This window comes from Halichoeres trimaculatus, unplaced genomic scaffold (genome assembly GCF_033239565.1).
Source record: "Halichoeres trimaculatus isolate MK-OKI-2021-1 unplaced genomic scaffold, fHalTri1.1 fHalTri1_scaffold_12, whole genome shotgun sequence".
NCBI lineage: Eukaryota > Metazoa > Chordata > Actinopteri > Labriformes > Labridae > Halichoeres > Halichoeres trimaculatus.
Window position 1 is genome coordinate 22,284,937 of NW_027437190.1, and position 14,160 is coordinate 22,299,096.

General features: G+C 40.6%; 1 protein-coding gene across 1 annotated transcript; it reads right to left on the bottom strand.

Annotated features, from left to right (window-relative positions):
• Positions 1–566: 566 nt before the first annotated feature.
• vars1 (valyl-tRNA synthetase 1) lies at positions 567–14,092 on the bottom strand. The gene is made up of 29 exons (XM_074684112.1): positions 13,980–14,092; positions 13,096–13,445; positions 12,868–13,011; positions 12,484–12,700; positions 12,285–12,400; positions 12,055–12,130; positions 11,653–11,753; positions 11,436–11,563; positions 11,179–11,343; positions 11,008–11,089; positions 10,790–10,909; positions 9,957–10,065; positions 9,685–9,864; positions 9,399–9,523; positions 9,151–9,254; positions 8,907–9,065; positions 7,169–7,259; positions 6,920–7,025; positions 6,710–6,780; positions 6,306–6,431; positions 5,462–5,566; positions 4,894–5,041; positions 4,569–4,696; positions 4,163–4,318; positions 3,819–4,043; positions 3,537–3,648; positions 2,941–3,116; positions 1,155–1,304; positions 567–1,071 (listed from the first exon to the last, which is right to left on the bottom strand). The coding sequence occupies exons 2-29, from the start codon at positions 13,441–13,443 to the stop codon at positions 1,003–1,005; spliced, it is 3,837 nt and encodes a 1,278-aa protein (XP_074540213.1). The 5' UTR covers positions 13,444–13,445; positions 13,980–14,092; the 3' UTR covers positions 567–1,002.
• Positions 14,093–14,160: the final 68 nt, after the last annotated feature.

A 14,160-nucleotide genomic window follows, 5' to 3' on the forward strand; every position in this document is an offset into this window, starting at 1 on the left:
ATTTTCGTCAAAAGATGACTTTGGCCATTATTTCAATAGAGTACCAATATTTATTTCTCAATATATAAACTTGCAATGCTGTATTTATGTACAGCATGGAAAATCGCCTACTCTTCCACTCTCTAACAGTCACAAGTAGAGCCTGACCGATATCGGATTTTTGGGGCCGATACCGATACTGGGGGCAAAAAAAAACCCGATATCCGATATATCGACCGATATCTGATATATTGACCGATATCCGATATATTGGCTGATATATTTAATAAATTCATTGATATACACAGGATATATACTGTATATGAACACAAATTATTATAACACCCATATGATTCAAGACAGAGACAGAACACTATTAAATTAAAGAAGTCAAACTTTAAACACAGTAAGTAGAAAAAAAAGCCAAACTGTAAACACACAATGAGCAACTTACACAACGTTAAAACGCAATATTATAGTCTTCCATTAGATAACGTTGGACATGTGAAATAACAGTGCCATTTATCTGTTTATCTCTCAAAAAAGCAACTAACTCGGCGTTAAAACGGCGTTCTTAAGTCTTACATTATGTGATGGTGGACAGAGGGGGCAGGCCCTCGGGCAGTGTGCAGCCCAACACACAGACACACTGGAGCAGGAGTGACAGAATCTCCGCGGAGCAAAAATTTTTATAATCTGCTATATTTTGGCCAATGTTGATTAATAGGTGACAGGCATAATCGGCCCAATTAATCAGCCCGACCGATTAATCACAAGGATGTGTTGAGGTACCGAAACATTATACCATTTGATTTTACGTAAATATAATTCAGTACCCATCCAAATTGCTTAGTTTATCAGACTGTCTGAAAACCAAACACCACTAAAGACAATTCTTTGTTACTGGAGCTTTATTTAATTCCCTTCATACAACAATTGCCTTGGAAAATGGATATGAAAACTGATACACCGACATGAAAAAAGTGACACTAAGTTGTGATTTATATAATGCTTAGACAAACGTTACATCATTTTCCTGAAGTTTTCCATGGCCTCTTTCACTTTCTCAAGTTCTGTTTGGCTCTGCCGTAGCTGTGGAGAAAAGAAAGAAATTATTTTTAAAAAATCACATCTTATACTTTCAGAAACCCTGCAAGTCAATTTCTTTTTCACACCTTCTCTGCATCCTGCTCCTGCACCTTCACTGGCACTTTCTCCTTGTAGTCACCCTTTGCCATTTTCTCTTTGAGCTTCTCCATCTGTTTCTCCAAGTCCCCTTTCTTTGTCGTCAGCTTAGCCACTTCCTTCTCGACATCAATGAGACCCTGGGGGTTTTCAAGGAGAAAATGAACACAGTAAGTCTGGTTTTTGTCATTTCAGAAGTGTTCAATGCCACAAAGCTGGCTTTCTTATAATCTGGCTCAATCATCAGGGTTACTTGCTATACAGGTTATGTGTGAAGTTTGAACTTTAAATCAACTGTTAAGAGAAATAATTAAAGCCTTTCAATTTCCACCCATGTGAGATCCTTGACTGAGGTTGTATGTGCAAGGAAGTTTTTTGAACTGTAACGTTAATAAAACCACAGAATGAAGTCAGGCACTTAGAGTAACATACTGTATGCATCACTGAAGATGAGAGTGATGAATATGATCTGACGCCCCCACCTCCAGTCTCCCTCCTCTAAATTTTTCCCTATTTGCTTTGGGTGAAATGATCCCTGTGATTACAGAAGACCCTCCATACAGTTAAACAACAACCACAGCATTTAAGGACACTGTAATGCTTTTTTCACATCTCCTGCCAGTATCCTGGAAAGTCTGTTTTAATAAAGCCAATTCTTACAGTAGATGTATCTTCAGGTAATTATCAACTATAAACTTAAATCAATGAATTTTATTTATATTTGACTAAAACATAAGTTACCTCCATTTTTATTCATGAGGGGGACTCATTTACAGTTCCTGACTAAAGCTTCCGGCTGATGCCATTGCTTCAGTTTTAGACTTGTTCTCTGTAAAGTTGTCACATCAGGAATAAATGGAGGTACTGGCAAAATATTATGTGAAATTATGAATGAATTTCCTGCAGTATCCTGTTCTTTCCTTGTCTGCAGAAGAGTTGTTTTATTCTTTATTACTACATAACCTTTATATATTCATCACTCCTTGTTAAATCAGTCTGACTGCAGCAAACTCCCAGTGACTGTCCCCTTAATTACACAGACAAGGTGTCTAATGACACACTAAACACCCCCTGTCGCGGGAGCGTGCACAGAGACTGAGGAAGAAAGCCCAAGTGAACACTTCAGGTTTATCTCCAGTTTCATGATGCATGAGATATTAAACTGGAGCTTGGGGTGTTGCTGTGCCAGGTCACTTATAGAAAGTCTGGGTATGTTAAACCCGCTATGTGGTCAGAGGCATGTCCAGACTGTATTTAATGGATTGCATCTCCCTTTTACAGTGATGGTTTAAAATATTTTGCACAAACATGTGCATGATTTAATATAGTTTCGTTACCCCTTCTGTCTCCAACAACAGTATCGTCTTTAACTACTTACATTAATGTAACATACTGTTCTGTGTGCCTGCCCATGTCACTCCATCCTTTGCAGGTTATTTGTGAAGTTTAAAGTTTAAGGTAATATGTGTTTGAACCATTACATTAATAAAACAATAGCTTGAACTCCACCCACTGGACAAACCCTTGTCTTTGGTATACCCCCATAGTTAAAATACTATTATTGCTTGATGACCAGCTTTGATCACCACCACGTCAGATGTATTCATGCTTCTAGACTAAACTGGAAGTCTATACTGTCATATTGAAAATATTAGCCAACATGTGCCTCATAAAGCTAAAAAAAAAAACTGTTTATACCTTCTAAAGAATTTAAATTTCAGGTCCGTGCTGGGGGGATAAAAAAGAAACAGGAAAAAACAGTTGAGCAGTCCTCACCTTGAGCATAAGGTTGACAGTACATCTGTCAGAGGCGATAGCTACAGCACAGCCTTCTGGGACAGGCTGGTTTGCTGTCAGAGGGATGACAGCCTGAGAATAAGACAAGGTCTGAATCTGCAGACTGTATTTCTGCACCAGGGACGCAGTTGTGGAGTCAATACACTGGAGATAACCTGGAAGAGAAGAAAGGGCAAACTGAAGTAGTGGGAATCAGAGAAGAAAAGTTCTTGACAAGACACATTTAGGACAGCCTGTGGTTGAAACCGAGTGGTTATCGACATCCCCGAGAACTGAACAATGTCTGTACCATTCTGACACCTGGGCCAGCGTTATTAATGGCCAGAGAGAGTATTTAAGTCATTGTATTGAGGTTCCAAAAATCTTTTAAGTGAATCAAACAAATTGAATTATTCTTTCTTTTGTTTTTTGGGTTGAAACAGATTTTGTTTCTATTGTTCTGTAGTTAAATGTTTACAACCTATCTTACTACATAATGTACCTTGAATATGTGCTGAAGCAGTGTGAGGCTACCACAATTCAAAAGTAACATTAATGTTTTATTGGAATAGTTGAAAAGTTATGAGTCGACTTACAGTCGGCCCTCGTCTTGGTCAGGTTGTAGTCTGCCCTCAGGGACCGGATTGTCTTGACCACAGACATCACAAAGTCCATGTCACGGTCCACCTCCTCACTGTTCCAGCAGAACTGCAACAAATAAGAAAAATAACTTCACTTAATAAAAAAAACGAAAACAGATTCCAACAAAAAGACATTTTTTTCTTGTATTTACGATTGATTTTCTGTTCAACTTTTATAAAATCTTTGTACATTGGTGTGATCCTGAATAGAAATTATGTAGCCCTTCATTTTCTCACCTCCTCTGTTTCGGGGTACGATGTGACACAGATACTGGCAGGGTCACTCTGAGGTCGCCGTCTGGGTAACCTTTGGTAGAGTTCCTCAGTGACAAAAGGCATCATGGGAGCCAGAAGGCGCAGACCAACTTCTAAACACGTGTAGAGTGTCTGTCTGCAAACCAGCGCCTGTCTCTGGCTGCTGCTGTCTTCCTCAGCTTTACTGAACACTGGCTTCACACTTTCCTGGAGGACATGAAGAGTGAGCGGTCAAAGCCGAACACTTGGTATCAGCCAAAAGTTAAAAAACACATGAACTTTTTACATGCAAAGATGAATAAGCCTGGGCCGCTCAGAGGTCTCACCAGATAAACATCACAGAGCTCGTACAGCCAGAAGTTGTAGATGGCGGTCGTGATGGCAGGGAAGTCGTAAGCTTTGAAGCTGGCATCACAGAGAGCGACAGCTGCACACAGTCTAGACAGAATCCACCTGTCTGATACACTCTCCTCGCCACACAACTGTGGGAAAGAGCAAACGTTCAGATCCAGTGAACACGACTCCTGTGTTCTTCCTGAATGTCAATGTGTTCAATTGTATGAATACAAAGCAGGGGAAACATGAGGGATCTACGCCCCATGGACAAATATATATTTTATGTTGAAACAGAAATGAAAATATAAATAAATACATCCTTGCTTAAATATGAGTAAAAGAAGGAGCGGTTTTTGTTCCTGTCCTGAGTGTCCCTCATCTTTCCTCAAAACTCACCTGGGCTTTCTCTGAAGGTACAAAGTTGTCTCCTAGGGTCTTCATGGCAAACTTCACAGCGTTCCAAAGTTTGTTGCAGAAGTGGCGGTAACCCAAAATGCGGTTGACATCCAGGTTTATATCCCTACCTGGGAGAGGAACACAGAGGAGGAAAATATTGTTTCAGTATTTTAAAAATGGATTGAATTTGTTAGAAATGGCCATGTACTGACAGGGCTTTTTTCCAGTGTTATGATTCATTTCATGGAACCAAGGTTGAGATCCAAACTGTCAAAGGAAAAAAAAAAAACAAAGTAAGAAAAACTGAAAAGACGAACAGATTCACCTTGGCTGGTGTAGGCGCACAAAGCAAACCGCAGAGCATCTGTGCCACACTCTGGGATACCATTTGGATAGTCTGACTTTTGGCCCTGCTTCGCCTTCTCCACCTCCACTGGATCCAAGTTGCTGTCAGTCAGCTGGGCATGAAGACCCTGGAGAGTAGGTGGATAGGGAATAAGAAGGGAGATGACAATGTTTTTGATTATGTATATTTTTATCTTTAGAAACAAACCCCCAGTTTGTCACTCAGTTACTTGATGATTTCATTGGGTGGGCAGGAAATGACCATTTATAGAAGAAAGCACAGTTTACTCCAAGTACTTCAGTGCCCTCTGGAGGACAGATTCTGCTCTGTGTCATGAACTAGTTCTCCCCTGAAGAAATACTGATTGATGGCCTCAATAAAAGCTTGTTGAAAGCAGAAAAAGGTGCTTAATAAAGCTTACATAAGAGTGGTGGCCGCAGGGAGACAAAGGGGGTGTGGTGACAATGTAGAAGACAATTCAAATGGGAGAGAGGACAGACTTTTGCGTGTGTAGTTGAACATTCATCAAAGCATGATTAGACATTACCTCCAGAGAAATCCCTGTAATGACATCCAGGGGATCAATGACGTTGCCCAGAGATTTGCTCATCTTTCTTCCATGTGCATCTCTCACCACGGCGTGCAGATAAACCTGGAAAAGGGCAGAATCCACCCTTAGTTCTGTCTCACTGATTACATGTTTGTGTTTTCATTTTATCTTTGAAATATCCAATCACAGAGAGAGGGGATCTGTGCTCTGAGGTCTGGATTTTTAATAAGGGAAGTATTTCTGTAGTGGTTTGTCTACTGCTCAACTAAGTTTTAGGAGGCTAAGGCATGAAGACATCCTGACCCAGCCAGTGGAAATCTGATGGTTATATAATCTTCAAGAAAATATTTCAATGTTTTTGTAGCAAACAAAAACCCTTAAATCAAAAATTTCAACATGAGAAAATAATCTACATAGCCAATGTCACAAAAGCTAATATATGTTTCTATACCAACTCCCTAAGTTACTTTCTTTTACTCTTGTGGACAGACCTCTCAACATAAATTGGCCTAATGCTGCTGTTCATTCTGCAAACTTCAAATGCATAAATTGCAAGTAAATCAATACAGTTTGTTTTCTTTTTATGGGTCCTACTGCTGAAGTAAGCCCGAGCCAGATATTTCTGGAGGGATTGTTAATGTCATTACATTATCACTTCATCTATTGATAATCAAACTGTTAACACTGCAGCTCACAGAAAAGAACGCCACAGCAAAAGATTGTTTATTATTGATTGCAGGCTTCACCAGACACAACAAGATTTGACCACCATTCTTGGAGACATCGTAAAACTGTAGGAGTGTTTCAAGATCCGCACTCTGTCATCTTTGACGGCTCTCACCTCTTTGAAGGGAAGCTTGCCGGTCAGTTTTAGTCCCATCATTACCATGCGAGCAACCCAGAAGAACAAGATGTCATGGCCCGTCTCAAGCAAAGTGCCAGGGTAGAACACGTTCAGGTCCTGGTTCTGAAGGAAAAGTTTCAGATGGTAAATATATTGCAGTTTGAATGTCAAATCTTTAAAGAGCCCAGAGAGAAACAATAACATCAGCATAAATCTGATTCATGTATAAACAGACATATATATGTATACAAAAATGTAATATATGTAAATATGCTGAGTCTATGTAGTGCCTTTATTACACTATCTGCAGTATTAAAGCAAAGCTTCTACTGCAGAACACATCCCAACTCCCCACAGCAAAACATGAGTCTGTAGAGAGGTGTTTGACCTCAGTCTGTTACCTCATTTGGCCATCCAAATATGGAGAAAGGGAAAATGCCAGAAGAGAACCAAGTGTCCAAAACATCCTCATCTGTGACAAACAACTACAGTTACAGAATTTCCTTTCATGTGGGGTGGAATTCATTGACAGACGGGGTCTGTTGCAGTAAAACACTGAGTAACTAAAAAAGTAATTGTGATTATAGGACTTTCAAATTGTTGGGTCATACCCTGTCTGAGGTGAATTTTGTCAGTCGACACGTTGAAACGTTTCGCTGCCTTCTCCCTGGCCTCCTCCTCTGATCTTCCGCTCACCCAGTAATGACCATCCATGTCCTGAAGGAGTAAACAAACAAATAAAAATCAGGACAAATAAATAATCGAAACAGGCAAAGAACGGTAGATTAATGGCTTAAATAGTTTTTATGTGCCATGTTAAAGCCTCCAGACCTTGACTATCAGGAAAGTAATCATCTCACCTCTCCTGGTTTCACAGAGGGATCGCTGACAGTGACGAAGTAAGCAGGAATACGGTGACCCCACCACAGCTGCCGTGAGATGCACCAGTCCCTGAGAGGAAGAGAGATGAATGAACGCTGAAGCCGGATTCTCTTGGCACCTAATTTTTCAAAAGAATCTGTCTTCGAAGATGAAACTGTCTCTGGAGTTGGACTGATAGTAGAATTGAAAGTCAGAAGAAACAGAATCTACAAATTTGAGGGACTGTTGATCTGAAAAATAAAGTCTTTTAAACACATCATCTTGTGTTTTTATCACTGTTTATAAATTAATTTAGCTATTTTTCATTATTTGTCTAGGATTTTTGGTAATGGTGGGCAAACCAGGGCCTCTAATCTCTGCTGAATTTGTCTTTAAAATGTATTATGAGTTTCATTCTTTTTAATAATCTCATCCTGCTTTCTCTGAATAGTCAAATATCACTCATTGAAAATCTTCACTGAAGAAAATGAGAAAAGGCTGCTTTAGCAGCGTGCAATAACACATTTCATCTGACACCCACCTTGTGGCAGCAGTTTGAGGTATTAAAAATAACTTCAGAGATAATCGATCCTGTCTCTGACAGGATCATTTGCTTTAGTGGGTCATCTGTAACTTCACACTTTTGGTTTTATAACAAGTTGCAAAAAGACCCTCACAGAAGTGTTATATATTCAAACACTGGTGATGTAGCACTTGAGTCCCACTCAAATCCTGATTTATAGGACTCATGTCCAAACTCAGACTCACACACTGACGGGGTTAGGACTCAGAACTGGAGAGGAAAACTCTGACTAAAAGATAAAGACTGGTTTATTGATAGGGATGTCCCGATATTACATTTTCACTTCCGATATGATACCGATACTGCAGCATTGAGTATTGGCCGATACCGATATTAATCCGATACGATATCAGCATTAAACATGCATACTTTTATTACTTATTTTGTTGTATGTCTGTCATGTTAGAAAAGGCTTGATTAAGTGATATTATTCAAACAGAGAACAGTAATCAGCAACAGTAGGTATGAGGAAAAACTGACCCATTTATTATTAACCAATGGGTAACAGAAATTTTAACATTAAACATAAAAAAATAACGTAATTGAATAAAATAAAGAATAAATTAGAAGACCCAAAAAATAACCTAAATAAATCAATAAAAACAACAGGAGCGGAGTCTGGAATGGACTGCTTATATCGGAGTGCTGATATTGGAGATTCTAGATGCATTCCGATACGATACCGATATTTGTTTTTTGCTGATATCGGACCGATATCCGATATTAATATCCCACTGGGACACCTCTATTTATTGATTTTAAAGGTTTTTTCAATTGCTTGTTCATGCGTCATCTTATTCAGCATTATTAGAGGATGCTTACGAAAAACAACAACCAGAGGTTTCTTTTCAAAGGTTTTACAGTGAATGCGGGCTGGAGCAGAGCAATATGTTTGAAATGAAAAAGACATCTATCCAGGATGCACAGATGAAACTCAGTGAGATACTGTGAGGCTTTTTGGACTGTTGATTGCATCACTTTTGTAACTTTAGTGATTGCCTGAACACCTCCACTACACCTGTGCAATAGGTGTCATGACACTGCTGTCAAATAATGTGATTGGTTAAAAGAAGGCCAAAAGTACAAAGATATTCTTTAAATAAGTACAAACTCAAAAATTCAAAATGAAACATTACCTAGAGATATCTAATTACCTGATGTTGTCCATCCAGTTGAACCATGTCTTGAGGTGGTGATCAGGGATGATTTTCAGCTGTCCCCCCCTCACAGCGTCTGCAGCCTGCTTGCCCATTTCTGTGCAGTTCACATACCACTGAGGCTTCAGCAGTGGCTCCACGATGTCCTTGGAACGGCTGATAGATACAAAAAAGGGATTAAAAGCAGAGCCTGAACAGAATGAAAAGATCTAAAAGACGAATAACCTGTATCAGAGTGTACCTGCAGACTGGGACCACCATAGGGTTGTCTTTGATCTCTTTAAAGTGGCCTCTGTCCTTCAGAGCCTGCAGCACAGCCTTCCTGGCCTCAAAACGCTTCATGCCCTAAGGGGATGAACAGAAGAGTTAGAACTGAAAAATGAAGAAATAAAACTGCAAGAACAAGCGAGCTGTGGAGAAGCCTGACTTTTAGTGTCAGAGTGGAAATGCGCACACTGCAGGGGGAAGGGCAATAATGAGACACTATACCAGGAATGGAGGAGGCACGTTAATGAGCAGGCCATTCTCATCCAAGATGTTGATGAAGGCCAGATTGTGTCTCACTCCAACCTCGTAGTCATTATGGTCGTGAGCCGGGGTGATTTTGACAGCACCTGAGCAGAAAATGGTGCAGAGGGGAAGGAGAGGCAGAGAGAGAGGGAAAGAAGGGCGGCTGTAATAAGAAAGTGTCCTGTCTTAACGACTTGTTATGATTCCTCATTCTCAGCACGTCGACACTTACAGGAAAATCATCTCCTTTTGTCACCATGCCTACCTGTTCCAAAGCTCATGTCCACAAAGTCATCGAACACAACAGGCATCTTGCGGTCACAGAAAGGATGCAGCACCATTTTCCCCTTCAGATGTTGATATCTGGGGTCAGCAGGGTGGACAGCTACAGCAGTGTCTCCAAGCATAGTCTCAATACGAGTTGTGGCCACGATCACCTCCTCATCTGCAGGGCAGAAAGAAAAAGAAGAACTGCATTATTAAAGCAGAACATGCTGTTAGTTTCTTAAGTAGCCTGTCTGCTTTGAGCTCACACACCTGAACCGTCCACTTTGTATGCAAAAGACACCAACACTCCAAACTCCACTTTCTCTTTGTAACCAGGCACAGGCAGCAGAGTCCTGCCAGTCAGCTCTCTCTTATCCACCTGCAAATAAACAATGAAGTCAAGAATTGGTCGTTTTCACACATGACAGTCCAGGGAAGTGTGTGTTAGGTTGGAGGGTGAAACAGCAACAGTGTTGTATTTTCATGTAGTTTGGTTGACTTTTACACTTTTCACACTAAAGATATTTGCACTTCAATCCTGTCTGTGAATCATATTCTATTCTAAATGATCATATTCTACTTCTGTATTTTGATTTGTAGTTCTTGTTTTTTCTGCTCATGATTTACTGCTCCTAAACAATTTCCCAGCCTGTGGTGCTTTGCTTTCACCTCAAACTAAAAGAACAAGAGGTTGCCTTGAAACAAACCGAGACGCCTGTAGAGTTTCATATCATTATCTTTTAGTGCCAAAGACACACACTTTTTCTATATTACTGGTACCCCAGCACACCAGATACAGACAAGAAATGTGGGGAGAGAATGACATGTAGCAAATGTTCTCCTTTGGACTAGAACTAGTTAAATTTTTAAAAAAAGAAGACAGTTTGGGTTGTGTGGTACATATCTGAATCTCATTATATCGCATATAAATTACAAAATAAAATAAAATGAACCATTTTTTGTCTTTTTTACAAACAGTACAACAAAAAGGTGCTTTGGTGACTTACTGTCTACATAAAAAAACAACTATTTAATAAAGACTAAAATCTTTGAAACTGTGGAAATGATAACTAAACGTTAATCAAAGTAAGCAGGATACTTGCCTCTATGTCAGAGATGGCAGAGTTTAGAGTGCAGGACCAGTTGACCAGCCTTTTGCTTCTGTAAATCACCCCCTCCTCATGCATGCGGATGAAGGCCTCTTGCACTGCATAGGAAAGTTTCTAGTCACACAGGAAAACAGGAAGAGGTGTAAAAATGAGCAGATTGCATTTGATAAAAATCAGCTCTGTTTTAATGTTGCTGTTTTTAGAATATTTACAGGGTCCATGGTGAAGCAGGCTCTGTCCCAGTCCAGAGAGGAGCCCAGTTTCTTCAGCTGGTGGTAGATGCGGTCTCCCTTCCTTAAAAGGAAAAGGAACAAAGTTATGACTCTCTTTATTACAGTGTTTATCCCAGCTCAAATCTCTGCTTAAGTGTTTAATTCACTCACTCGTTCTTCCACTTCCAGACCTCCTGGATGAAGTTTTCTCGGCCCAAATCATGACGACTCATACCCCTCTCTCTCATCAGCTTCTTCTCCACCACAACCTGGGTGGCAATACCAGCGTGATCACAGCCCGGGTTCCACAAGGTGGTCTCACCTCGCATCCTGTGCCTATACAGACGGGTGGAGAGCACACCAATTCAAACACATTTAATCAGAACAAGGGTGCAAAAACAGCTATCGAGTAGTCCTGTTGTCTTTACCATCTTGTCAGACAGTCCTGGATAGCATTGGTGAGGGCATGACCCAGGTGAAGTGATCCAGTTACATTAGGTGGAGGGATGCACATCATGAAGATGCCTTTAAGGTTTTTTTCACTTATGCTCTTCCTCTGCAGATGACAAGTTACCACCACTGATCACAATGACAAACAATGAAAAAATGACATTCTCTGTGTGTATAAGGTACAGACGCCCTTACCCCATACTCTGGCTTGAAGAATCCTTGCTTCTCCCACCATGGATACCAAGCAGCCTCAACATACTGAGGACTGTAGGAGTCAGGGAGTGGACTAATAACATCTGAGAAAGGAAAAGTGACAGGATTCACTTTCGAACTTGAAGCTTATTCCCATGAAATATAATGAAACTTCTTAAAAATAAATGCCAGGGAGTTATTTGCTGATTTTTGCAAGATATTTTCCGTACCACATCAACCATATACAGCTGACATCATGCAGGAAAAATTACAGAAACTTACTTTTAGAGTATGTTTAGTGATCTTAACCATGGGAAAACAATTCAAGTCTGAACAAAGTTCTTAGATAAGATGATTACACAAGCAGCCTTACAGCTCCAAATAAAAAAAACCCTGATTTATCACCTTTTTTCTCCCCAGGAGCAGTGGCAGCATTATATGTGATCACTCCCAACTCCTTCTTCTCAGGTTTGGCCTTTTTCTATAAGACAAGAACAGCAAGGAATGTGTGATTTGACACCTTGTGATCTCCAACTCAAGCTTAAAAGTTATCTCTTGATATTTGCCACATACGTTTTTGAAGCTGGACTAATATCTTACAAGCAGGTCTAGCAGAACATTTAAAGTCTCTGTACCTCTGTTGGAGGTTGAGTCTTTTTCTTGGCCTCCATATCCTTCTTTTGTTGGAATTTTTCAAGCTTCTCCCTCTTCTTTGCCTCCTTCTTCAGCTGGGCTTCTGTCTTTGGTGGGCCTGGAACAAGTAGACATATAGAAAGTTTGTGTGCTGTTTCCTTAATACAACAAAATGCATGAAGGGTTGTTTGCTTTTCTGACCATTAGTTGTAGCAACATCAGTTTCAACAGCAGGGCTGGCTTTGGCAGCTTTAGTTTTGACAGCAGGTGCAGCAGCTTTTGTTTTTGGTGTTACTGGCACCATCTTCTCACAGAGGGTGATCTTTCCAAACACCTTCAGGAACCTGGGCTGATTTATGCAGGTTGTGAACCACCTGGTAACATTGGTCAAGACCTTCCTGTCTGTTGGCTCCAACACCTAAAAATAACAGATACAGAAAACCAGACTTACAATGAGCTGATTTACAGTGCAGTGAAATGTTGCTTGGAACAGTGACATCTTCATATTGTTTAAACAAACTGAGAGACCATCTGCAACAAAGTGGAAAGACCTGTAACACAGAAAGTGCTATGTCACATACGTACGTATTTAAAGGGTAAAAGAACAGCTGCAGCCACGGCCATATCTGCCAAAGTGATGATCTGTCCAACCAAGTAGGTCCTTGGTTCCAGTGCTTTGTCAAGAACCTTCAGAACACGCATCAACTCTGCACGTGAACTTTGCTGGAGCTGAAAAGAAAAAAAAAGTATCTTGAGCAAATTAAATCAAAAGAAAACCTCACACCCATGTAAGAGTTTTGATGCCCCACTCACCTTCTTATCCACTCCCATCATCCCCATCAGAGGGAAGACCACTGCACAGGACACCGGGGTAAGTTCATTATCAGCAAAGCTGAGCCACTGCCACACCTGGCTCTGCTGCTTTGTGTTTAAGCCAGTCCTCTTCCCCTGTGAGGCCAGGTACCAGGACACAGCAGTGGCCCCATTCAGGACAGAGTCAGCTTCGCTTAGCACTAAAGTCGGTCTTGAGCGAGCGTTCAGGGATTCAGGGGGATCCTCAGTGATGATGTTCAGATTGGCGAAGGGGTAAAACTCTGCAGCTAGGAGAGCCAGAAGGCTCCTGAAGTCATCAGGATGGGGGGACACGTAGAGAGTGGCCATCTCTGGTAAAGACACAAAAAAGGCTAGAGCTGTTTGATCAGTGCATATTTCTTCTTGTTTTCGAATCAGTGTTTAGCTTAACAGGTTTGTCTGTCAGGTAATTAAAGACATTCTGTAACTGACAAAAGTCGGGTGGGTGTGTCTGCAATAGTTTAATGAAGTTGATCTTAGACTGCTTAACCTCAAACGCAGGATACGAGGTTTACAAACAGAGTGGTTTGAAACTACATTTAATTAACAATTTTGTAAACTATGCTGGTTTATATTCCCGTTTCAAAGAGTCTGACAATTACTACACTAGCTCTCTGGTCTCTACAGCTAAAGCTGATCCATGCCACCTGTCAAAAGTCATACCAAGAAGGCTAGTTAGCCTTAGCCAATCGTACAAACAGCAAGTACAACTCGAGTTTTCTGAGTGCATGCGAACCATCCACGTGTTCACATCAACGGTCATTCATTTTAAGTCATTAAATACAACTAGAGATTAAAAACATGTCACTCAAAAATGATGAATATCAGTGAAAAAGTATGCGTACCGTTCAATGAAACTGAGAAAGAGACGTCAGCCTAGATTAGCTGCACCACATGAGTCCTGTCCGCTCCTCAGCCGACTGATGCAACGAGAGCAAACAACGTCTTCCGGGTTCGATCCGCCGCATCCGGTAAAGAACGGAAGTCTCTTAATTCGGTAAGTTTAGTAAAAAATAATAATGATAA

Excerpts from the sequence above, each read along its gene's own strand:
- vars1 (XM_074684112.1), bottom strand. The coding sequence starts at position 13,443 with ATGGCCACTCTCTACGTGTCCCCCCATCCTGATGACTTCAGGAGCCTT. Across the intron at positions 12,701-12,867 it reads TTCTTTTACCCTTTAAATAC|GTGTTGGAGCCAACAGACAG; the intron begins GTACGTATGTGA and ends TGTTATTTTTAG. Across the intron at positions 12,401-12,483 it reads TGATGTTGCTACAACTAATG|GCCCACCAAAGACAGAAGCC; the intron begins GTCAGAAAAGCA and ends TACTTGTTCCAG.